Below are 23,317 nucleotides of genomic sequence, written 5' to 3'. Positions count from 1 at the left end.
GCCCTGCCACCATATAGCATGTTATAACCTTGCCTAAATGCATATAACCAAATAGAGATGAAAATTATATAACGAAGCATAGATGATGAGGGTATCTTTCCCCAACTTTTTTTGAAAAATAGTTTCAATGCTGCAAAAAATATCTAGACGTATGTACATTCTCTACACGAAATATCACTCTCTTTTCTTTTTGTGAAATCATGAAATATCACACACACACACACACACACACACAGCGCACACAGACCCAATTTTTGTGTGTAAAATCACACATACACAAACACATGCACGCACACACGCACACATACACGTATACACACGCATGTGCACCTCAATGCACACATCGTACGTGCACCCACATGTGCGCACGTGTACTCGCGCGTGCACACACACACGAACACACACTAATGTTGAGGGAAACCCAATTGATCTTAGATGCTCTCGCTCTTCTTGAAATCTCCTACGTTATCTATCCAAATATGTTGTTTTAAAATAGCTTTGCTACAGAGAAAGATGATGATGATTGTCTTAACGTCCATTGAAGGTGGAATACAACCTATGGGACCAAAAGATATGTGAGGATTAGTAGACTAGGGACAAGTTCGATAAGTGTGTGCGTGTTAGCTAGTGTGTGGTAATGGGATGTGTAGCATATATAGCTAAAATGATAGAGGTGCCAAGTACATGGAAAGGGTCCATGCAAGGGAAAAGGTACATCAAGTTGTGTTGAGTGTCAAAGAGCTATAATGAAACAAACCAATGGTGTCATTTGTCTTGGTTGTGAGAGGAAAGCTACAATCCAAATCAGTTCTCATGAGCTAGAGTAGAGAGTGTTGCTCATCCTCCAGTAATCCAAAGTCTCAACATGTAGCCAAATTGGCTTGTGTGTTTTCTAGGGACGACACCCAAATGGATAGGCATTAAGGTAACCTCCTAACCACAGACTCCAAATGCGAGTACCCCCAAGCTCGTCTAATATTTCCCACGATGCAATTCTAAGCCAGAATGCCCATACCACTACAGCATACCCGAAAGTATCATTGTGAGCTCCATGAGCGTTAACACTAAGGATCTTGACTCTAATAAGCAAAATAGTGAAAATCAAGCCTCTTATATTGCCGCAATGCCTTGACTACATTTCGTAGGTCTTACAAGTGACCCCTAGACATCCCCTTAAGATGCATGCCTACAATATTAACCTAATTAGTGCACATTAACCTGGGCTTATAAATTAGGTCAAGCACATCCATGACTAGCATAAGGTATAATAGATGAGACCTTTGCAAGTTTGATAAGCTAGAAATAACTCCATTTGACACAACTCGTTTTGGATTGTAGAGCCAATGGCCCTTTTGTAAATATCAATGAATATCTTTGTCTGCGTGTGTGCGCGCTCGCATGCGTGCTCATATGTAATATGTGATAATCCAAACTAAACCAAAGGCAACACCTTCCGTGGGAATGCACACACTGTCCTCATTTTTCTAGACGATGCTCTATGCAATAAAAAGTAGACACCCTAAGATCTGTATAGCTATATAGGCATATAAACATACTGAAAACAAGGAAATCACATTATTTCTGCATTTAGAGAGAGACCCACCTGTGGTCCTTGGTCCAATAACTAATATTGGAGATTCGTGTCTGGTGGCAAAGAGAATGACTACCAAAGCAATGAGAAATTGAATTAAAGCATCCATGCATTGCATGACTCTTGTCCAGTGCAGCCTTCTGCAACTGCAATTTCTCCGACTGTACATTGCTCAGAAAAGGCTCCTTCACCTGAAACCATATCCAGGGTCTACCAAAAATTACAAATTTGCTATATTACAGGGTAGATACCCCCGACTAATCTTCTGATTTGGAGCCATCCCCCTTCTTTTTCTTGATGTTTTTCTTTTTCACAGCGTCAAGTAAACTGCGGGGCCGGGATTGGCCTCCTTTGATGTTGGCCAGTGAAGCATCCTCATGTCTACCGGAATCAATTTTTAAGGTGTTCCCTTCTCGATTAGTTTTTATGTCAACATCCTCCATTTTCACAGAGATCGCACTTGTTTCAAACTCTGTTGTCAGCGTAGTTTGATCATACTGCACCCGACCAATTGCTGAGGTCTGATTACCATGTCTTGCAGCTTTCTCAACTTCACCTGCAAGTAGCATAAACCCTTCATGTTTCAATAAATTTGGTATAAGAAAAGAAAAAAAAACTACCTTGCAGGCCAGTACATGAGCGCACAGTGCCTTGAAAGGGTCTTAAAAATTCTTGCAAAATACAGAGAGGCTAGCTTCAACTATGAATCTATACACAAATTAATCATTTGATTTATTTTTCCCGATGTAGAAGTTAGTGATAGCTAAGTGTTTTTTTTTTAATTGCCCCTATCAAGGCATGTGTGCCATGAGGATATGTTGTGCATTGTCAGTGGGTGTGCTGCATGTGCATGTGTATATGTATCACGTCCATTTGCACATGGGTGTGGGCATGCATGTGTTGACTTGGACCTGTCAGTGTGTGCGTGTGCAGATAGTGTGTGCATGAGTTCAGATTGGGTAGAATGAAAAAGCAGAAAAAGAAGGAATGAAGTAATGAATTTGTTAACCTAGGCCACAACACCAATGTGCACACACATGCATGCAGAAACCTTTGGGGCAATTCCTTTAATTGAAAATCAGAGACATTCTTTGACCAAAGAAGAAATGAGAAACTTAGTGTTCATGAATCTACGCCGCTCTCACCGAGAGCATTTGCCGTGAACAGCTTTGCTGTAGTGCCTGAGACTGCCTTTGTATCTTCCAACCTGGAGAAACAGCCTTGTTAATTAAGGCATGGACTCAAAAATGTAAAAAAAATCTCACAAGCCAAATAGTTTTTCCATAATAAAAAGCAACATGCATTACTATGATTCAGCAAGTGGAGTGTACCATTGTGAAGCTCCACCTTGAAACAAGGAATGTTCTAAATGCGGAGACCCTGAAGTTTTCCTGATTTTTTGCTTTGAATCCCTTAATGAGTCGACAGATTCAAGGACCCCTTCCTCTTCACTCTCCGAATCATCATCACTGTCATCAGTGCTCGTGTCTCCATCATCCAAGAGTCCAAGACCACTTGCATCTACCATGGATGTGAACTCCTTCTCTGATACTTTTGCACTAGCTGACATAACATCTTTCATCTCAAAATCCTTTTTCATGCCTATGACCGTCACATTCTCTGATGCAGGAAGATTTCGATGCCTTTTGATCTTCCTTTGTGCCCTTTCTATTTCATGAGTTTCAGCCTGCAACAAAACGATCATCTCTCTCTCTCTCTCTCTCTCTCTCTCTCTCTCTCTCTCTCTCTCTCTTTTCGTGTTTTTCTATATTGTAGGGGAGGAAGGGGGGGGGCAGAAAAAATTTTAAATGAAGCAACTTTTCAATTCGGCATACAGAAAAAGACCATGCAATCATAGAACCACCCTCTCTCAAGACCGTCGAGGAGCAGAAGACCAGCAAGTCGGCACAGGAAAACATGAGAAGGGCAAGACAGCATAGGGTTTTCACAGGCATAGGTCATAGTGGACAGGCCTTACTCGGAAATTTTTATCCAATGATCAATGCACAGCCTAAAAGAGTGTAACATAGGATCACATGACTTCTTCCAATGCTATTAGTAAGAGTTTGAGAGCACCCCTACTCTGTACTACTCTGGCACTGACTTTCTCTCATATCCTGGCAATGGCTGCAGGATACCCCCTGATCATTATCCAAGCCATCCGATAGGTTTGTCCTACATAAAGCATATTACTACTATGTATGTTATAGACAACATAAATCACTCGTGTGGTATGAATAGGACTAATAGAAAACATAAGTCTTAAGATGCTTGTTTCTAAGACGTCTTACTTTATTAAGAATTCTTATGTTATTACTTGTATAATGAGTGCTAACAAATAAAGCCTTAAAGTTAGACCAAATAGCCCCCCCCCCCCCCTTCAATGAATCACCCATTAATTAATTAGTCAGGGAAGGGCAGGGGGGGGGGCCTCTCTACCTCGCCATGCCCCCCTTCCCGCTTATGCTTGCTGAGGGCAATTAAGAAGCTTTTGGATTCGGGCCCATTGACGCTTATCTAGAACTTCCTTCATTCGTCGCTGCGCCATACCTTAATTTTCCTTCATTCGCCGGCACGCCATACGTTAATTTTTCCAAATGACGGAGAGAGGGATGGGAGAGGGAGAGGGAGAGGGAGAGGGAGAGGGAGAGGGAGGAGGGTAGAGGAGAAGGAAAGAAAGAAAGAAAGAGATTTTATTAGAGTCTTTGGAAGACCGATGGGTCTATGAGACTGAAAGAAAACCTGATACAAATCACAGTAAGGGTGGAGCTACTGAAACGAGCATCATCACCCATGCTGAATCCTAAGTCTGATCATACATAATCAAATACATCTCGATGTAACAATGAAAAGAAAAGGACTGGAGGGCTTGTGAAAAGACTCTCAAGACTGAAATAGGAGAAGAGGGAGAGAGGGGAAGGGAGGATGTCACGAGGGCGTGATTTCTGGCACTTGCATGCAGGGGCAAGACCCTTTGAAAAATAAGGGGCAAGGCCTGGGATGTTTTGTGTAAAAAAGGGGGCTCCTAGGCATTAATTATGCCTTGGGGCAAGTGAAGGGATAATGGACCCTAAGAGGGGTCCAAAGGGGGCGTTGGGGAGCAAAAGCCACAACTTGACATGGGTCTGCCACGTGGCACTTGCATGCAGCCAGCTCCAGCAGGTTCCAATTTGGTTGGAACATAGGAAGCACCTTGGCTGGGCTGGTTGACGGGTGATCATAGGAGCTCACAGCCGGGTCAGCGTACAGGGTGGTACGGATTGCCTATGCCATCGTACGGAGGGCTCACGTGCAGTGTGTACGAGATCATGTCAACTTTGTACAGATTGCTCCTGGTTTCCGTACGGCAGTGTACCGTTCACTCATGGGCTGATCTATGCTAGTTGTACGGACTACATAAGCACAAGCATACGGCTGACGCAGCAACTACGTACGCCCCCCCTCTTACGTGCTATTGTACGGACAATGTACAAGTTTATTAAGGCGAATGTGCCGAGTTTTTACGAACTACCTAAGGTTCCATTAAGGTCTGTATGTACGGTGTTATATGGTATTGCAGCATACGGAGGTCTAGCGCACGAGCTTGTACGGCCTGCAAGGTACAGACCTTGTACGGTTGGTGGATAGGGGTTGTACGGTAGACCAGAGAATAGTCAGCGTATGGTCTATGTACGAAGAAAGTATGGAGCAAGTACAATTGTACGGCCATCGCTACACAAGTGTGTTCGGCCATGGTTTGGGCTGCTCATAAGCAGTGTAAGGATTTGGACTAGGTAGCAGCTCACGTGCCAGAGAGGAGGTCTGAGTCCTTGTTAAGGTGCATAAGCTCGAGTATGAGCTGAATATATTGCCTTAGAATTGGCTGGTCACGTTTGCAATCACCCAATGTTTTGGACACATCAGCATCTTGGGAAGTACTCGTGGTAAGCAGAGGGATCGTGTGACTCAGAATTGCTAGTAACAGTTATGATTCCTGAAGTCTATGCAAGTACTTGGGACAGTTCTGGATGCCTATTGCTTGATGTGGTGAAAGCAAAGCCCAGCAAGGTTGATGCATGGGTTAATGATGCCAGAGCTTTTGGCAGGTATCTTGTTTCTTGTAGAAACATATTTTTGGTTTCCCAAAGAGAGAGGTCACATGCAGACAGTGGATTTTTGGCAGAGGGCACATCTTTGGCCTCGTTGCTGAGTAGGCAAGGGTCGGGAATCCATGCTTGGAATGGGAAGTATCCTTGGAACTTCAACAGGGATGGTACACGTGTGACTGCCATAGTGTATCTTGTGTTGTGATGCTAGTTCTCTTATGGGGAAACATGTTGAAGTATCGGGATGTATGCTGCCCATAGGGTGAGAGACTATTGGTAGTGACGGTCCAACCACCAACCATGCGCATCTGCTCCAACCATGGGCCTATGGGCAAGCCTCCGTGGGCGGCCAGCTAGAAGTAGGAGATCTTCCTCGGCCACAAACTAGACCATAGACATATCCAAAACCTGGAACGGACCTCTTGGGGCACCCTCTGGACCACCCAATGCCTCTCCCTCGAAGGGGTCCAAATCAAAGAGTCCATCTAAAGCCTCTTGCCAATCCAAGTGGTATAGGAAAAGAAGGGCACCTCGTCCACTTGCTCGATGAGGCCAATCTTGCTGCAAGGACAAAACCACTCTCTCGGATCCCACTGGACCTCTCTAAGGGACCTACCTTCCACCATCTGGGGGCATCTTGCTCTAGGATGGTGGGAGGATCAATGTGCCACTCCTTCCCCAAACGGCCCACAACTCTAATCATTTGCCAATGAATTCCATCCACGTGTGGAATCCCCCCCACCAAAACTCAAGGATGGCTAGGTCAATCTCCCTCATCCCTGTCCCTCGCATATGCGCTATGGATCCAAGCCTTGCCTCTGCCTCTGCCTCCATGGGTAATTTGTTCCATCTGCCAAAGGAGCAGGCTAGGCCACTGTCCCACTGTGCCCATCCAATGTGAGTCTGTTGTCCGAGCATACGTCCATCCTAATCCCTAATCCCCGGGTGTCAAATGAGGGGTGGCACTTGAACTCCTCTCTGCAACAGGACTGAGCACAAATGAGGCCCCCTACTAATCTTTGCCGAACTCTATGAAGGCTCCTCATCATGGGGAAACCCTTCCCGATAAGGGGGGCCTCTAAGAAGATCTATATGAGTGTTGCCACTGCCCCCCAGTGCGTGGGGTGTTCCTGAGAAGGCCTTGCTGTAAGAGGAGCTCCAGGGCTCTGCACCAGGGGTGAGGCCGTGCACAACCAGCTTGCCTAAGAGGACTCTGCTCTGCATCTCCGAAAAAATGATACCCAAGCCTCCCAATGCCTGCGGCATAATCACCGTTTGCCAAGCGATCCGAGCCCTGGTGTTCCTTGTGCCATCCGATCCTGCCCAAAGAAAATTCCGAACCAAACATTGGAGCTGTCCAATGCACCCTCTGTGAAAGCACCAACAGGAGGCAATGTACCAGGCTGTGGCAAGGACCTGGTTTGCTACTAAGGCACAGCCCGCTAGAGAGATTCGGGCCGAGCTCCAGTAGACAAGCTTGCGCCGAACACTCTCAAGAACTAGGGTCATCTTATGCTCTGTTGTAATATCATTACCCATCTAGCACCCGAGGTATCTCACGGTTTGGCCCCGCAGTATCCAGCAAAAGACAAAGGCACTCCCCCACTCTCCAATCTCTTGTGTCTCCTCATAGCCTGAGAAGAAACCAATGGATTTTGTCCAGTTGATCCGTGCACCCAAGGCCTCACAATAAATAGCAAGGGCTCCCCAGACTTTCTCCCAGCTCACTATGGGACCTTCTCCATACAAGGCTGTGTCATCTGTAAACTCAGAATCCAACAGCTCCTCCTGTCTGATTGGCATCTCGGAAAAGGAGGCACCCCCCTGCTTGTCCTCCCCAAACTCTAGGCTATTGAAGTCTCCTCCAACGATCCAAGAGTCAACATCTGGCATACACTCTGCCAACCTCCTCCAAAAGGCCGGACAGTGCTATCTGCACGTCGGGGCATACACATTCAGGATCCCAATCCTGGACTCTCCCATCCTGACTCCCATCCAAACTGCCCGCCCTGGGATAAGCTCACCCTGATCGTAGACCTCTGGGGCCACCGCCTGTGAGACCGAGATGCAAACCCCTCCACTCCGTCCTCCAACAAGAGACCACATCTCCGAGCCCCTCCCCGGAAAAAGGTGATGGCGCCGTTGGATGTCTGACGCTGAGAACATGTGCTCTTGTATCAACAAAAAGTCCACTGCTCGCCCTACCACTGCCCTCTGCAACTCTTATCAAAGGATTAGGTACTACGGCTGACTACATGCATGGTCGTGGAGCCCGTGCACGTTCCAACTCACTATGGTCTAACTCATGAGGACGAGGAAGCAGGAAACAAGGCTCTCCTATGGGTGGGTACATGTTCTAGAAAAACCGTCTTTTGTGACTTTTAGGGGGGTTTGGAGGGCGAGTAGTCGTGTTTGTGCAACGGCATATCAGGGTGGACACTGGCTCTATGCCAATCGTGTCCACTGCAACATAAAGGAGACGTCCACTCCGAACATCTCAGCACTTCTGGAGTGGCCACTAGCGTACCGGGTCAATCCTTGCCTCAGGCCGCAATCTGATACCCCTATTGTCAATCCATAGATCCGGCTTGTCCCGAGTGAAGCTCAGCTCGAAATTCACTTCAGCACCATGGGTGTGCCAAAGATCTAGTCCCTATGGACCCATCCAATCTTTCATCATGCGTAAGATCCGATCCCCCATCATAGCATCAAATACCCATGGGGTCCACTTCTCCAATCCTATGGAGGCGAACTTGAATCGCCAAACTAAATGTGTCTGGGATCCCAATACGCTGATTGAACCCTCTTTTTGGGGCTGCAAGATCATGAGCGTAACCTCCAATGGCAAAGGGTAAGAGTCTGGGATCTCTAGGTAATTCCAGAGCCCCAATCTCCAAAAGTCCCTCGGAAGAGGGCGCCCAGGCTGAAGTTTGGGAGCTGCTGATCGGTCGGACAAGCCCCTTCCCTCTAAATCCCACCCAGAATGGGTGGAGGGGGACACAGTCGTGCCCTTGCCTACTTGCAGGGGAGCCGAGGCAAGTCCGATAGGAGGGTGGGAGGGGGGCGGAGGTTGAAGAAGTTGCTATGGAGAGGGAGGGCGGGGCGGAGGGAGGGGGGCAGGTGGTGAGGATAACCATAACAGGAGTGGCGAGGGAGGGAGGAAGGGGTGGGGGGAGCTCAGGAGGAGGGGGAGGGCGTGGAGAGGGAGAGGCGTCCGAAGAGGGAGGGGGACTGGAGCGAATAGGGGCAGTCATAGGCCTGCTGATCAAGCAAACTGGGGCTTTGGATCCCCTTCTCCTTAACTATTGTCGGGCTACCCTCCGCAGCTTCTGTCATCGCAACGTCAAGAGCTCCTAAGACGCACTGCTGATGCAAGGGTGACTGTGGTCACTAGACCTCCACTAAGGAAGGATCACTTGGCTAAACCGTGACCCCTGCGGCTAGGGAGGGGTTTCCAACCAAGGGCTCCTGCAGCTGCTCCTCTGCGGGTGCCTCTCGACCTGCTCTCTCTCTCTCTCCCTACGTCTAGCCCGTTGCCTGTGGTGCTTTCGAGCCAATTTGCTTCTTTTCTTATTCTTTTTGCCTATCTTCTAAATTTGGTCCTTCCTCTCTAGTACTCACACAAAAAACTGCACAAAGGTTTGGTGCTTCCTATCTATTACTTAAACACAAAGCTACTTACTTAGTAGCCCACAAGTTAGGGTCTCCTCTTATAAGGTTCAGTTATGGTAAAGTGGGGATCCATGAGGGCTTGCCAATGCTTGCTCTAGTGGGGCTTAGGGATGGGGTCTAAGTTTATTCCTAGGCTTACGCATTAATGAAGAGGTGCGAAGGGAAGAACATGAGAGGGAGGGTCCCTTGAGGGACATGTCCCAGCAAGGAAAGAAGCCAAATGGCAAGTCCTGGGCATGGGTGAGGGTTCTAGAGAGAGCTCCAACTAATACGAATCTGGTAAGAAAAACTCAATAAGGAGTTCGCATCTAGAAAAAAGGAGGGAGCTCTCTTTAAGACCAGTGGCTGGAAGGGAAATGATTCTGAAGCCCTCAAGTTGATCCAAGAAGTCTCACACTTGAATCAGAGCCAAATTCCTGTCGTTGTGATAAATCTTTCAGAAAGTAACTAACTGCCATTCGTAAAACGGAGATTTACAACCAGGCTAAGCTTGCAGAAGCGGAATTTTCCCCATTTGTAGCTGCTGCTGTCTTCAAAATTTTAGTAGCTTTTTGCTTCTACATTTACTGTTTCCCCATCTCAGCATAGCCTTATTTCGGCTTCAGACCTAAGTAATACCAGTAGTGATTTCCTACAAGCAATGGACAATTGAAAGTTATATTGTTATATGGTAGAGAGGCGATTCAACTGGTTTGGCTGATTCGCAATTTCCTGCACAGATTGTAAGTAGTATTGATGGGTTTGCAAAGACATGGTTTCTGATTTTCGGCGGAGTTTTAACTTCTATTAACCTTTCATTAGTCAGCAACCGGATCAGCAAGTGAACAATCCGTGGAGGCCATCGAGCAAACATTAGAAGACTCACATCTCTCATCATAGATCTTCAAAGGAAAGAGGGCTGAAGCAAGGGGTGCTGAAAAAACAAAAAAGATCCAGATGAGAAGAAGACCATTGCTATGCGCAACATCGACGCAGCATGTTGATTTGCAAAATCACAAACAAAGAAAACAAATAAGAGAAGCCACGTCATCACAAGGTCTAGAACTTTGGGGGGAAAGCCACATCATCAATCGTTTTACACCCCCCTTTCTCTCCTTTGTAAAAATATGTAAGGACCATTCCACTGAGAGATCAGGACCAAGAGGACACAGGTCAGGTTTCAAAGAATTGACATTGGATGAGACCAGATCGATTCAAAAGTTGTATTGCAAGACCTGGAACAAATAACAAGGAAGTACACATTGCATTGTCCTTTTTTAAATAAAGATTTTTGCTTTATTATTTCTGGAAAAGACTCATTCCATGACGAGTCTAGAGCGAGAAAGGTGAATTACCGAAAGTAAGAAAAGAGCGATGAAAGGAAAAGCACTTGTAGAAGAAGATACTCATGAAGAATCTATGGATTTAGAAATAGACCATGGCGATTAAAATTAGAAAAACATACCCTAAATACAGAAACTCAATTGGGTCTATTGATGATTCTACCTCTCAACTTATGGAACGATGTATAACACTTCTAGCATTTTCTAAATATTATTGCCTTTTTGGCAAAGAAATTCCATAATTTCGGCAAGTTATGCTAGGAGGCTGTCAAGTGATATTCCATCCATTACTTCAGGCACATCAAAGTCAACCATTCAAATAATTCAAAATTAAACCAAACATGTTCAGTTCTTAAAAGAACAAAATCCAAAAAATGAACAAATGCAAAATCGAAAATTTGCACAAAATCCATGAGGGACTTTGGAGTCGTGAAAAAACCAGAAGCATAGATTTCCTTCAACCACATAGAAGAGAGAGGCCTACTCTTGTTACAGGCATAGTGTTAAGTTTCCTCATCCAAGGAACAACATTAAGAGTCGAACGCATGGTGAGAACGGGCATTTCAAGACCCTAAGACTGAAAAGGCTGATGGAGAATGCAGTAGCCAAGATAATGAATACTCTCTACCTTTAATTGTACAAGAGGTTTAAATGAATGGTAACACACAATCAGACAGCTCATATGGGTGGAAGCTCTCTTCTAAAACTGGCCAAGAAAAATACCACTTACCGCCTTTTTCAATGATGCTGTGATATCTGCAACCTTTGTGGATGCAATTCGTAAGCACCGCATAATTTCCCCACAAGTTACACCAACTCCTCCTCCTTTCTGAATAGCACAAATATCCCCATGTATGTTCATTGTGACAGTCAGTCGTCCCTTCATTACAAGCTCTTCTTTGAAGCTTGGATCTACAACCTGCAATATCCTACATCAAAATCAGGATGTAGACCCTAATTTAAAAAACAATAACAACAAAACTACAATCAAAGAAGATAATCTGAAGTTCCCGAAGGATCGGTAGAAAAGCAAGCTACCACAAATTCTCCATCTCCAAAAAAACCAAAAGTGACTGCAATTGGCAGATAATGGATGATCAATGGATGAGGCTCTGTCATCTGCAATGTTTAAATCAAGTATAAGCTTCCAAATTACACTTCAATTTTAGGGAGAGACAAAAGACACCTTGTGCGGCAATAACAAAATAACGTGAAAGGTTGAAAAAAGTAGTAAAGAAGATATTAAATATCCCAATGGTGTGGAGTGTAATGTTTTTATGTAAAACCAGTTGGTGCTTCCTTTTCATTTGAGGCTCTGCTATATTTTTGGAGTATCTATTTCAAGTGGGAGAGAGGGTGCAGAAAGGGTGACATGGGGAGGTTGTGCGGTTGCAATGAGGTTGTTCAGTCATTGATATACAGACCTCGGGAGGATGGATGATGACTTCCTGTCCATCAGCGCCTCCAATAGTACATTCAGGCCTACGATAAGAGAGCAAAGCAGCTAGTGCAGCAACGTTGGCTGCATCTATCAAGTTCCTGGAGATGGGACACCATATGCATAGTCAAAATATGACAAATCCTGAAGAAATGAGCAAAGCAGCTAGTGCAGCAACGTTGGCTGCATCTATCGAGTTCCTGGAGATGGGACACGACATACTCAAACTATGGCAAATCCTGAAGAAATGTAAGTATTGTAGCAACTAAAACAGAACTGAAAACTTATTTTGATAAAAGGTAAAAACCAACCCTCCATTGTCAAGTATACAGATATCAATTCGGAGAGACCAAACAGCCTTCCCTGCTAATACACACAAAGACTCTGTATCTATAGCTCGGCTTTCCCTGCAGTCAATGTTTAGAGCCATCAGATAAGAATAGAACCAATGTCCACTTCAAAATATTGCAAAAAAATAATACGCCCAGACTTAGGCTTTCGAGTAGAAGAAGAGTCATAACCGCAAGCCACGATCTATCACCCGTCCAAGCTCCACAGCACTTTCTCCTGGTCGGCCAGCTTCAAAGGTAGGATCGGCCATTGGTGAAAACTCTGTAAACACAGCCAGGCTACCCTCATTTGGCCTCTCGGGATAAGGTTGCACCAATTGGCCACTCACCGCACACATAACGTGAGTCTGGCCTAGTTGCACTTCTGCTGCACCATCCTCCCTAAAGAAAATGTGAATCAGTACTAGAAATAATGTATTCAGATGATCATTTATGAGCTGAACCAAAGCCAATATATATACCTGGATGAGTCCAGGAGCATGCCCAAACTCATCCTCTAAAAACATAATATAGTGCAGTTTCAAACTCATGATAGTCACTCATAAGGCATTTTCTGAAATGAGCTGAATAGAAGAGAAAAGCGGTAATATAATCCTCATATTTCAAATTATGAAACAAAGAGCTTGCAGCATATAGGATAGCAGGCCATTGACCTCTTTCATTCCCAAGAAGCAGCCCTAATAGCACTTGTGACAAAAGCTGGATAGGGTAGAGAATGCTAGCTCAGTTAGTGCTTCAGGGAGAAAGATCATGCAATTCCTACACCAGAACTACCCATCCCCCTACATATGTCCCTACATTAGAAGCTAAACAGCCCCTATGCATGCCTACAAGTTCCGACGCAGGCCCTAGGCAAATATCTAATAAGCCCCTATGCACACTTATATAGGTCCTGTGCAGGTCTATTTGCTCCCCTATGACTTCAATGCAAGTCTACGCAGCAACATATACATATTGTGCAGGCCCATATGCTCACCCTATAGTCCCTAACAGCCATTACTCAGCCCATATACTAACTTTCCATGCAGGTCCCCCTATATCAAATCTTCATGCAGGCCCCTGTGTAGCTCCTGTAGATCAAATCTTCATGCAGGCCCCTGTGTAGCTCCTGTAGAGCAATTGCAATTTGCTTGTATCAAAATTGATGCAGCTGTTTAGGTCCCCCTATATCAAATCTTCATGCAGGCCCCTGTGTAGCTCCTGTAGAGCAATTGCAATTTGCTTGTATCAAAATTGATGCAGCTGTTTTTGAATTTGATGGATGGCTTTTTTTATTCTGATGTTGAGGTGCCTTGCTCTCAATGTTCTTTGGCGCATGCATGTTGGCTTGCATGTGGGCAAGACCCTGGGAAAACAAGAAGCGAGGGCATGGGTTGCTTGATGTGCTAGAACCCCTAGCAAATTGTGCCTTGGGGGTGAATTACGGGGTTTGGGCCCAAGAGGGGGCAAAGAACCCTTGGGATCCAAAGTTGGTCATTGGAATGGTGGGCAAGGGGCAAATGTACCTTAAGTTGGTCATTGGTGTTGACCAACTAGAAGGCCTGGGGGCAAATTAAAAGCCCTTGGGGACAAACTAAAACGTGGGGTGTCATGTGGCATGCCCATGCAGATCAAATTGGAAAGGACTACCTTGGAAAGACCTGGGCTGGCCTACAGGCATACGGGATGGCATGAGCCTGGAGGCTAGGCGCATGACGAATCCGGACGTACAGGAGTTGAGCAAAAGGTTTTAGGGCTAGTCACCATGCAAGTGCAAGGAGAAGATCACCGGGTACAGACACCTCGAGCAAATAAGTGTTGTGTATGGCCTACGTGAGGAGATGGGCACCCTCGAGGTGATGTGTACGGGTAGGTGAAGGCGGGTGTGTGTAGTCTCCTCACCATGGCTGGATGTACGTGCTAACGTAGCATTTAAGTGCCTTCTCCTTTGGTTGTGACCTGTTAGGAGAGGCCTAGTTGGCAAGGTGGTCCACCGCGGATGCTTGCAATTCAAGTTCTTGCTTCCGAGGTTGTGGGCTGCTCAGTTATGCGCTTACCCATTGCTTGGGTACTACAGTGAGTATGTGGACACCTGTGGCAATGAGGGAGTTGAGTGACCCCATATGGGTTGCTAGTAACAACTCCAAGCCTCATGCAGGTGTATGGACAGAGATGGATGCCTACTGCCATTGGGGATGGCAGTCACACGTGTACCGTCCCACTCTAGGTTCCAAGGATACTTTTCATTCCAAGCATGGATTCCTGTGTACCAATGATGTGCCATCTGCCTAGCAACCACTGCCTGCATGTGACATATCTCCTAAAGAAACATATTCCCACGCATAACATGTTACTTGCCAAAGCCAGCAAATAGGATTCACTATGAATTCTATCCCACTTGCATTCAATGCATTTTCCTTCCTCTCAATAGGCATCACTATCCCACGCAATGACCCTACTTGGTTCTGCTCTCACAAGTGCTTGCTGTGTTGTAAGATATGTGTCACCCATAGGGTGAGAGACTATTGGTCATGGCAGTCTTGGACAAAGGAGAAAGCTTATGTAGGCTTTCTTTTTCAGCTTTGAGTAGATAGTTAAGTTTTTGGACACTAGTGACAGCTATGGGGAACTGTGGGGCCAAGTGTGGTTACTAGAAACAACTCCACGCTGTGTGCAAGCTTCTTGGATTAGAGATGAAGGCCTACCACCAGGAGTAGGGAGAGCAGAGAACAGTAAAGGCTTTGCAGGGTATGTGGATGCCCACTGAGATGTGGAATGCCCCAGATGTAAGAAGGATTGTATCCTTTATGTCTCCTAGAATTCTAGGCCTCTCACTGAAGTAAAGAAATACCGAAAGGAGCGCCAAGGTTTAGGGCCAATCTGTGTCTGTGTCTTGGTGCAGGGGCACTCTAGATCCCAATCTGTTAGATATACTTTTGCTGAATTGTTGATATAACAGTGTTGGCTGGTTACTTGCTAGTTCTACTGCCCTTTAATTTATTGAAGGCTGGTTTCACTGTCCTACATGTGGTTTCAGCAAAGACACATGAAAAACATCATGGATCTTGGAGGTACTGGGTAGCTCCTACTGATATGCTACCTCTCCAACCTTGCGGATGATCCTCTAAGGACCGTAATACCTATGAGTTGGTATTACCTTTCAGCGAGGCATAACAGTTCTTATAATGCACATAATCTCCCTCTTTGAAAGACAATATCTCCTGCATTCATCCACATATTTCTTTTGCTTGGCTTGGGCATCCTGCATATTCTTTTTTGCCAACTGCACAGGGGCATCCATTCTCTCCAAGTCATTATGTGCTTGCTGATTTTTCACAGCCATATCAGCAATTGTTGGTATTACCTTTCAGCGAGGCATAACGGCTGTTATGGAGACGCAAATGCACATAATCTCCCTCTTTGAACGATAATATCTCCTGCATTCATGCGCATATTTCTTCTACTTGGCTTGGGCGTCCTGCATATTCTTTTTTGCCAACTGCACAGGGGCATCCATCCTCCCCAAGTCATTCCGTGCTTGCTGATTTTTCACAGCCATATCAGCAATTGAAGAAGGCATCCCGACTTGCATCCGTACATTGCCTCAAACGGGCTCATGCCAATGGAGAGATGCTTGCAACTGTTGTATCAAATTTAGCAAGTGCCAACCGGAGAGATGCTTGGTACTGTTGTAGCAAAATTCAGCAAGTGCCAGCCATTTATCCCAAGACTTTTGAGTATCATGACAAAAGTGCCTCAAATATTCCTCCACCCATTTGTTCACCATTTCCGACTATCCATCGGTCTTGGGATGATAAGCAATGCTAGGTGTGAGTAAAGTAACCACTACTGTAAATAACTCTTGCCAAAAGTGACCCATAAATTTTGCATCTCTGTCACTGACAAAAGTGCCTCAAATATTCCTCCACCCATTTGTTCACCATTTCCGACTATCCATCGGTCTTAGGATGGTAAGCAGTGCTAGGGGTGAGTAAAGTAACCACTACTGTAAATAACTCTTGCCAAAAGTGACCCATAAATTTTGCATCTCTGTCGCAGACAATTGCTGAGGGAAACCATGATGCTTAAAGACATGCTCAATGAATTGCCAAGCAACCTGTGATGCTGAATACCGGGTCTTAGTGGGTATTAAATGGGCTTGTTTTGTCATTCTATCCCCCACAACAAAGATAATGTCCCATCCCCATCCCCTCTGTGTAGAAGGCAATCCTGTGATGAAATCCATTGCTATGTACGTCTATTTATCCTCTGGAATAGGTAATGGCTGCAAGAGACCTGCGGGTAATTTGATGTCCACTTTATTCTATTGGCAAGGCAAGCATTCAGCCACATATTTAACCACATCCCTCCACATGCCTTCCCAGGTCAAGCTCTCCTTAATATCTTGATCTGTTTTCACCTTAATTTTACTCCCGTACAGATAGTGGTTCCATTTCTTGAAAGCATGCAAGATAACCAACATCTCCTGATTATAAACATGGTAATTGAGTTCTTTGGCATCAAACTTCCAGCTTTCAAAGGCTATTACCCGTGTTCCTATCTTAGAGCAGCCCACAATGAAAGGAAGCGAAAAATCAGGGCATGCCAAGACAGGTGCGTGAGTAAGAGCAAATTTCAGGTCTTCAAAGCTACGTTGTGCTTCCTTTGACCACCAAAAAGCATCCTTTTTCAGTAAAAGGAGCTGCCCTTTTGGCAAATTTGTAAATAAAGCGCCTGTAGAAGGAAGCAAGACCTAAAAATCCTCTCAACTGGGTGGGATTTTGTGGTTGTGACCAATCTTTGATGCATTTCACCTTTGCGAGATCCAGCCGAATGCCACAACTACTCACAATACGCCCTTGGTATTCAACCTCCTCTGCCATAAAAGTGCATTTGCTAGCTTTTACATAAAGCTGATGCATCCTCAAAATTTCCAGCACTTGCTCCACATGCTTAATTTGCTCCTACCTACCCTTGCTGTAAATAAGGATATCATCAAAGAAAACCTGACTTCGGTCAGAGAGTGTTGACCCTAGTCAACAAGACTTGGCTCACTCCAAGAGGGTTAACTTCGTTAACCAAGATGTGTCAACTTCGGTTGACAGACTTGGCCGAAATTAAGGCGTTTCGATTATTGGTCAAGGCTCTTAATTATGACGAAGAGGGTTGACCTCGGTCGACTAAGAATTGTGTTCTATGTTTTGTTCATGTGTTATTGTTTGGTGGGGACATCCACAAGTGACTAGGATTAGTCTATGGTCTGATTGCATGCAAAAGCGCTAACCATTAATGGGTACCATGGTTGTGCGCTTTAGTTGTTAATTGCAGGTATCAAGTGGGACTAAAAACCCAAGCACTATGGAGCCTGACAAGCATCTAAGAGGACGTTCACGTGACCAAGTGCTTCGAGGACTCCAGAAGTTGCCCTTTAGTGGCATGTAACTAGTTTTTAGTTAGGAAAGTTGACCAGTGGCATGTAGCCAAGAAAGAGAGCCTGAGAGCAAATGTAATATTGCACGCTTTTTATCTTTGTAAGACGGCTTCCACGCTGAACATTCTGTGTAATCAAATCCTTCAAGTAATAAAAATACCTTCAAGGGGGGTCCAGCCCGACAATTGTCCTAGGCCCTAGTGTGTTTGCAGAGAGAGGGAGAGTGAGAGAGAGAGAGAGCAGAGAAGAGAAAGTGTCTGTTGTTAGGTGATGGTTCCAATGAAAAAGATGAAGAGAGCTGTCATACTGACGAAGCAGGCTGATTGCAATTGGTATCAGAGCCAAGGCTCATGGCCTTCTTGTGCTCTGACGATCCAGTAAGAAGGTGGACCAGCGCTAAGGGATTGTTGGGTGACCTAAACCACACACGTCAAAGGCCATCATGAGCGTTTAATCATGGTGGTAAATCGGTGACGGGTCTGCGACACCAGGAGTTATGCTTTCGTCAATGATTATTGAGTTTTGGGCAGACGGGTAACTTGCTGAAGAAAGCCCCGAAAGAGTTGTACACCATCAGGACTAGCAAAGGTTCGAGTGTTTTCTATAACCCAAGTACCACGCTCTACGCCAACACAAGTACCTGCGTAGCAACCCCGAAAGAGTTGTACACCATCAGGACTAGTAGAGGTTCGGGTGTTTTCGATAACCCAAGTACCAGGCTCTACGCCAACACAAGTACTCGCGTGGCAACCCCGAAAGACTTGTATGCCATCAGGACTAGCAAAGATTCGGGTGTTTTCTATAACCCAAGTACCAGGCTCTACGCCAACACAAGTACCTGCGTGGCAAGTAACGATCTCCATGGCATGAGACTGTCAGTTTTATATATTTATTTTATTTTTATTTTTTTGCTGTACGAATATGCAACAGATGCATATAACGAATCTCTAGCACTCTTTCTAAGTTCCTTGTGAGATTAAAAAAGGGCTAACGGGCGACGTGCAAACATCCGACGCCTTATTTTCGTGTGAAGTAGTTACTAGGCGCCAGGTTATGGCTAAGTTCTCATAAGGTCTCCAATGCATAGGCCTTGCTATTCCATTCCAGCTTATGCAAACAGACGAAAAATCATGAATGGCACTAAGTCCCATGCGACGAATCTCAGATGACAAGTATTTTTTGCGCTTGTAAGCAGGCAAAAAATCAAACGGGTCTCATACTAGCGACGCAAAGAGGATGACACAGATGTTGACGTGGCCAAGGTACCAACTAGGAGTACACGTGGCTTAGACTTGCTCAAGTGCTGACATGGTAATGACGACACATGGCAGTGCACTAAACAGTGCTGACGTGTTATTCTGACACGTGTCATGACGTGGCAGACCCACATGCAGAGATGATGTGGCATAGCACGTGCAGAATGGTGACATGGCAGATTGCTGATGTATCAGCTGAGGTGGCTGACCTATGGCTAGTATAACCCCAGTTAGTGAACCATGGTTATAGCTAACCAAACAGTTACAACTAACCAGACCAGATTGGCCCAGTTAACCAAACTGTAGTTTGGTTCAGTTACTCTGGTTAGAGATTCAGTTACAGACCAACTGGACTACTCGCCTAACCAGACTAGAGAAAGTTAGTTTGGTTAGTGTAACCATCCGGTTACTCATCTAGTTACTGTTTCAAAAAAAAAAAAGGGGAAATTTTCTGTCAGTTTTCTTTGGCTGTCAGAGACAGTCTATACTGTCAGAAAATCAGCAAAAACACAGCAAAAAAAAAGAGATTTGCAGAAAAAGAATATGCATGCCTTTGAGCAGTGAAAAAGGGAAAAACAGATGCATTTTGAATGCCATTTGCAGAAGCCAGAAAAGGGGCACACAGCTTTGAGTTCATGCCTTGAGTTGATAGCCTGTACTGGCACAAGTTATGGGTGCAATACACCTCTTGTTGAGGTATTTTCTCCTTGAAAACAAAGGCTCAGTGCATCAATTGCATACACAGTGTGTGAGAGTTTGCAGATCTCAGACAAGTTGCAGAGATGGCTTCACAGCAGCATGCCCAATCATCCCATGAGCGAATGGCAGAGTCTGATCAGATACAGCAGGCAAAGGCTATGCAAATAAATAAAGAGAATGCCTACAAAGAGCTGATTACTCAGTTGGGATAGGCAACAAGCAACCCCTTGTTTTGCAGGATGGTACAACTTCTCTTTGAGGAAAAGCCAAAGAAGCCTCCCTCTGGAGCAAATCAGGAAGAAGTGGTGGGCAAAAAGAGATCTTTGAGTTCTATTCCTCTTTCCACAGATTATACATTGGGAAAGAGTAAGAAGTCTCGCCATAAGGATAGCAAAAAGAGGAAAAAAGCAGGTCCTCTTCCCAAGAAGAAAAAAGCGAAGCATCATCACAGTTCATCTAGTTCGTCTTCTTCTTCTTCTAGCTCTACCTCTTCATCCTCAACATCTTCTTCTTCTAGATCTTTAGAGCCAAAGCATAAGAAGAAGAAGAAGAAGAAGAAGTCCGCCAAGAAGGTAGAGACTAAAGAGTTCAAAGATGGTGGGAAGTCAGTGAGATTTGCCACTTACAATGGCTAGTATGGCCAAGCTGAGAAGGCAATGCAGTTCATAAGGCAGTTTGATGCTGCCTTCAGCCTGGAAAATTTCAGTGAGTCCTCAAAGCTTCGCATGGTTGGCTTGCACTTGACTAGTACAGCCAGTGCATGGTGGATAGCTAAAACAGCCAATTATGTAGCCCCCAAGAACTGGAAGGACTTCAAGAAAGCTTTCTATAAACAATTTCCCGATCATGTCCTCCTTGGTTGGGAGAGTATACATATGGAAGCACAAGATACAGTTGAGTCTTACAACCAGAAATTTTGGGACTCATACTTGCAGGTTTCGCCTTTCAAGAAAGTTTCTGACAAGACTCAACTCAGGAAGTACCAAGCAGGACTCACTCCAAAGATACAGGCCCAAGTGAACACTAAAGATATTAAAGAAATTTCAGATCTTATGCATTCAGCCAATGTGGCTAGTCTCGTGTACATGCAGGATCCTACCAGTGTGCCTTCACTACAAGCAGGGATACTGGGGGATAAAAAGCCAGCGACCCCACAAGTTTGAAACAAGAGAGTTTCCCAAGGCTCAAAAGAGGGGATTTCAACCTCAGAAGCCGAGGGGAAACTAGGTACAAAGGCCCTATAAGGGAAGACCACAGTTTACCTGTGAACAGATTGAAACTTTCAGGAAAAGAGGGTAAATGCTTCAGATGCGGCAAAGAGGGGCATGATGGCTGCCCAATACCCAGAAAAGCCTTCAACTCCGAAGGGAAAAGAGGCAAAGAACCGCAAAAGCCAATGGCAAGAGGAATTCCTGACATACTAGGTCATGTTTCAAACCCAAAGGAATGAGAATTGCTGCTATCATGGAGCAAAGTCAGAGACCAGCAAGCGCTGATTTTATTTGATCCAAGGACTACCAATAACTTTATATCAGAGGATTTAGCCCTGAGGCTGGGAATAAACACGGAGGAGTTGGGCAAGGCTCTGGATGCCGACCAGGGAACCTTGTGCTAGTCACTCCCTTGATAGGGAAGCTCCGTCTTCATGTACAGAGTTATGTGGATCAGGAAGACTTCTTCATTTCTCCACTGAAACATCATGATGTAGTCTTGGGTATGCCTTGGTTTCATCGCAAGGCATTGAAGTTGACTCTTCCTGAAAGAGTGCTGGAGTTTGTACATAGGGGCAAAGTACATGGTGTGGTTGATAGGAATAGAGAGGAAACTATTCCCACTGTATCAAATAGTTCTGTTTTGGAAAAGAGATAAAGTCTACAGTTTCAGCTTACATGGTTTTTGTAAAAGAGAGAGATGTTGAAATGCATGCTGAAATAAACGAGGCAGATCAGAATAAATTTCAGTTTCTTGAAAATTTTAAAGATTGCTTTTCTTACGCTTTGCCAAGGGAGTTGCCCCTTGAGAGACCTGAGGATCATGCATAGAACTCATTCCTGGCAATGAGCCACCCAATAGGCCCCCATACAGAGTTAGTGCAACTCAGCGAGAGGAGATTATGGCTCAGGTGCAGGACTTGTTGTCGAAGGGGCTGATTCAGCCCAGTTCTTCTCCTTTTTGCTCCCCTGTACTGCTAGTACAAAAGAAAGATGGTTCATTTCATATGTGCGTCGATTATCGCACTCTTAATAAAATGACCACCAAGAATAGATTCCCTATTCCGCGCATTAATGATGTGCCGGATCAGTTAATGGAGCTTCAGTTTTCAACAGAATAGACTTAAAGAGTGGCTATCACCAAGTGAGGATACAACCTCAGGATGTGCATAAGACAACGTTCCGCACTACTTTTGGGTTGTATGAATATCTCATAACTAATGCCCCAACTACTTTCAATAGGATGATGGATCGCATCTTTCGACCCTTCAGACAGTCACTGGTGCCTTCTTCGATTGTCTTTTCTAAATCTGAAGAAGAGCACAAGAAACATCTTGCTACAGTATTTCAAAGAACTGAGAAATCACCAACTCTATGCAAACAGCAAGAAAAGTCAATTCTTCCTGAAAGAGATCCATTTCTTGGGGCATATAATATCCAAAGATGGGATACGCATGGATCCGGCAAAGATCGAGCCATTCAAGAATGGCCAGAGCTGAAAACAATGCATGAAGTCCAAAGTTTCCTAGGCTTGTGTTCTTACTACAGAAGATTTATCAGGCATTTGTGGACATAGCCGCTCCACTTCACAACCTTACTAAGAAAAATGCAGCTTTTAGATGGGGAATTCCACAAAAAACAGCATTCACCACACTCAAAGAAAGGCTGACCACAGAGCCAATCTTGATAGTTCCAGATTTGTATCAACCATTTGATGTAGATTGTGATGCTTGTGGAGAATGTGTCAGGGCTGCATTGCATCAAAATGGTCATGTAGTGGCCTATGAGAGCAGGAGACTCCGGGATGCAGAGAGAGATCTGGGAATCTATGAGAAAGAGTCGTTGGCTGTAATTCATGCCATCCATACATGGAAGCATTATCTTTTGGGTGCAGATTTTACTGTTAAAACAAATCACCAAAGTCTAAGATACTTTCTGACTCAGACAAAGCTCTCCGAGAAGCATATGAAATGGGCAAACATGCTGTCAATGTACCATTTTCATTGTCCTTACTCCAGGAGTTCGGAACAGAGTGTCAGATGCCTTGTCCCGAAGACCCCAGGTCAATAATGTGACTATTGCTTATCATCAAAACCTGGATGACATGAGTAAGCAATATGCAAATTTTAGTGAGATTTTACAGCAAATGCAAGAGGGGCAGTCCACCAGTCAATATTCCTTGAAAGATGGGTATCTAATGAAAGATGACTGCCTATGCATCACCCAGGAGATGAGAAAAAAGATTTTGGAAGAATGCCATGCACCTCCCTATGCTGGGCATAG

The 23,317-nt window shown here is 44.9% G+C and overlaps 1 protein-coding gene across 1 annotated transcript in view; it reads right to left on the bottom strand.

The window, feature by feature from the left end:
- Nucleotides 1-1,588: 1,588 nt before the first annotated feature.
- The window catches only part of LOC147898751 (exosome complex component RRP45A-like), a 35,841-nt gene continuing 14,112 nt past the window's right edge, over nt 1,589-23,317 (bottom strand). The window contains exons 2-9 of the mRNA XM_087379802.1: nt 12,630-12,839; nt 12,420-12,515; nt 12,095-12,209; nt 11,709-11,789; nt 11,401-11,589; nt 2,923-3,278; nt 2,737-2,798; nt 1,589-2,147 (exon numbers count right to left, since the gene is read on the bottom strand). Coding sequence (XP_087235928.1) covers nt 1,849-2,147; nt 2,737-2,798; nt 2,923-3,278; nt 11,401-11,589; nt 11,709-11,789; nt 12,095-12,209; nt 12,420-12,515; nt 12,630-12,839 — 1,408 coding nt within the window. The 3' untranslated portion in view covers nt 1,589-1,848. The remainder of the gene's footprint in view (nt 2,148-2,736; nt 2,799-2,922; nt 3,279-11,400; nt 11,590-11,708; nt 11,790-12,094; nt 12,210-12,419; nt 12,516-12,629; nt 12,840-23,317) is intronic.

Source organism: Dipteris shenzhenensis, chromosome 9 (assembly GCF_047967505.1).
Source record: "Dipteris shenzhenensis isolate YYH24624 ecotype China chromosome 9, Dip_SZ_1.0, whole genome shotgun sequence".
Lineage (NCBI taxonomy): Eukaryota > Viridiplantae > Streptophyta > Polypodiopsida > Gleicheniales > Dipteridaceae > Dipteris > Dipteris shenzhenensis.
The sequence above is the reverse complement of the archived record's forward strand: the minus strand, read 5'-3'. Positions and strand labels throughout refer to the sequence as shown.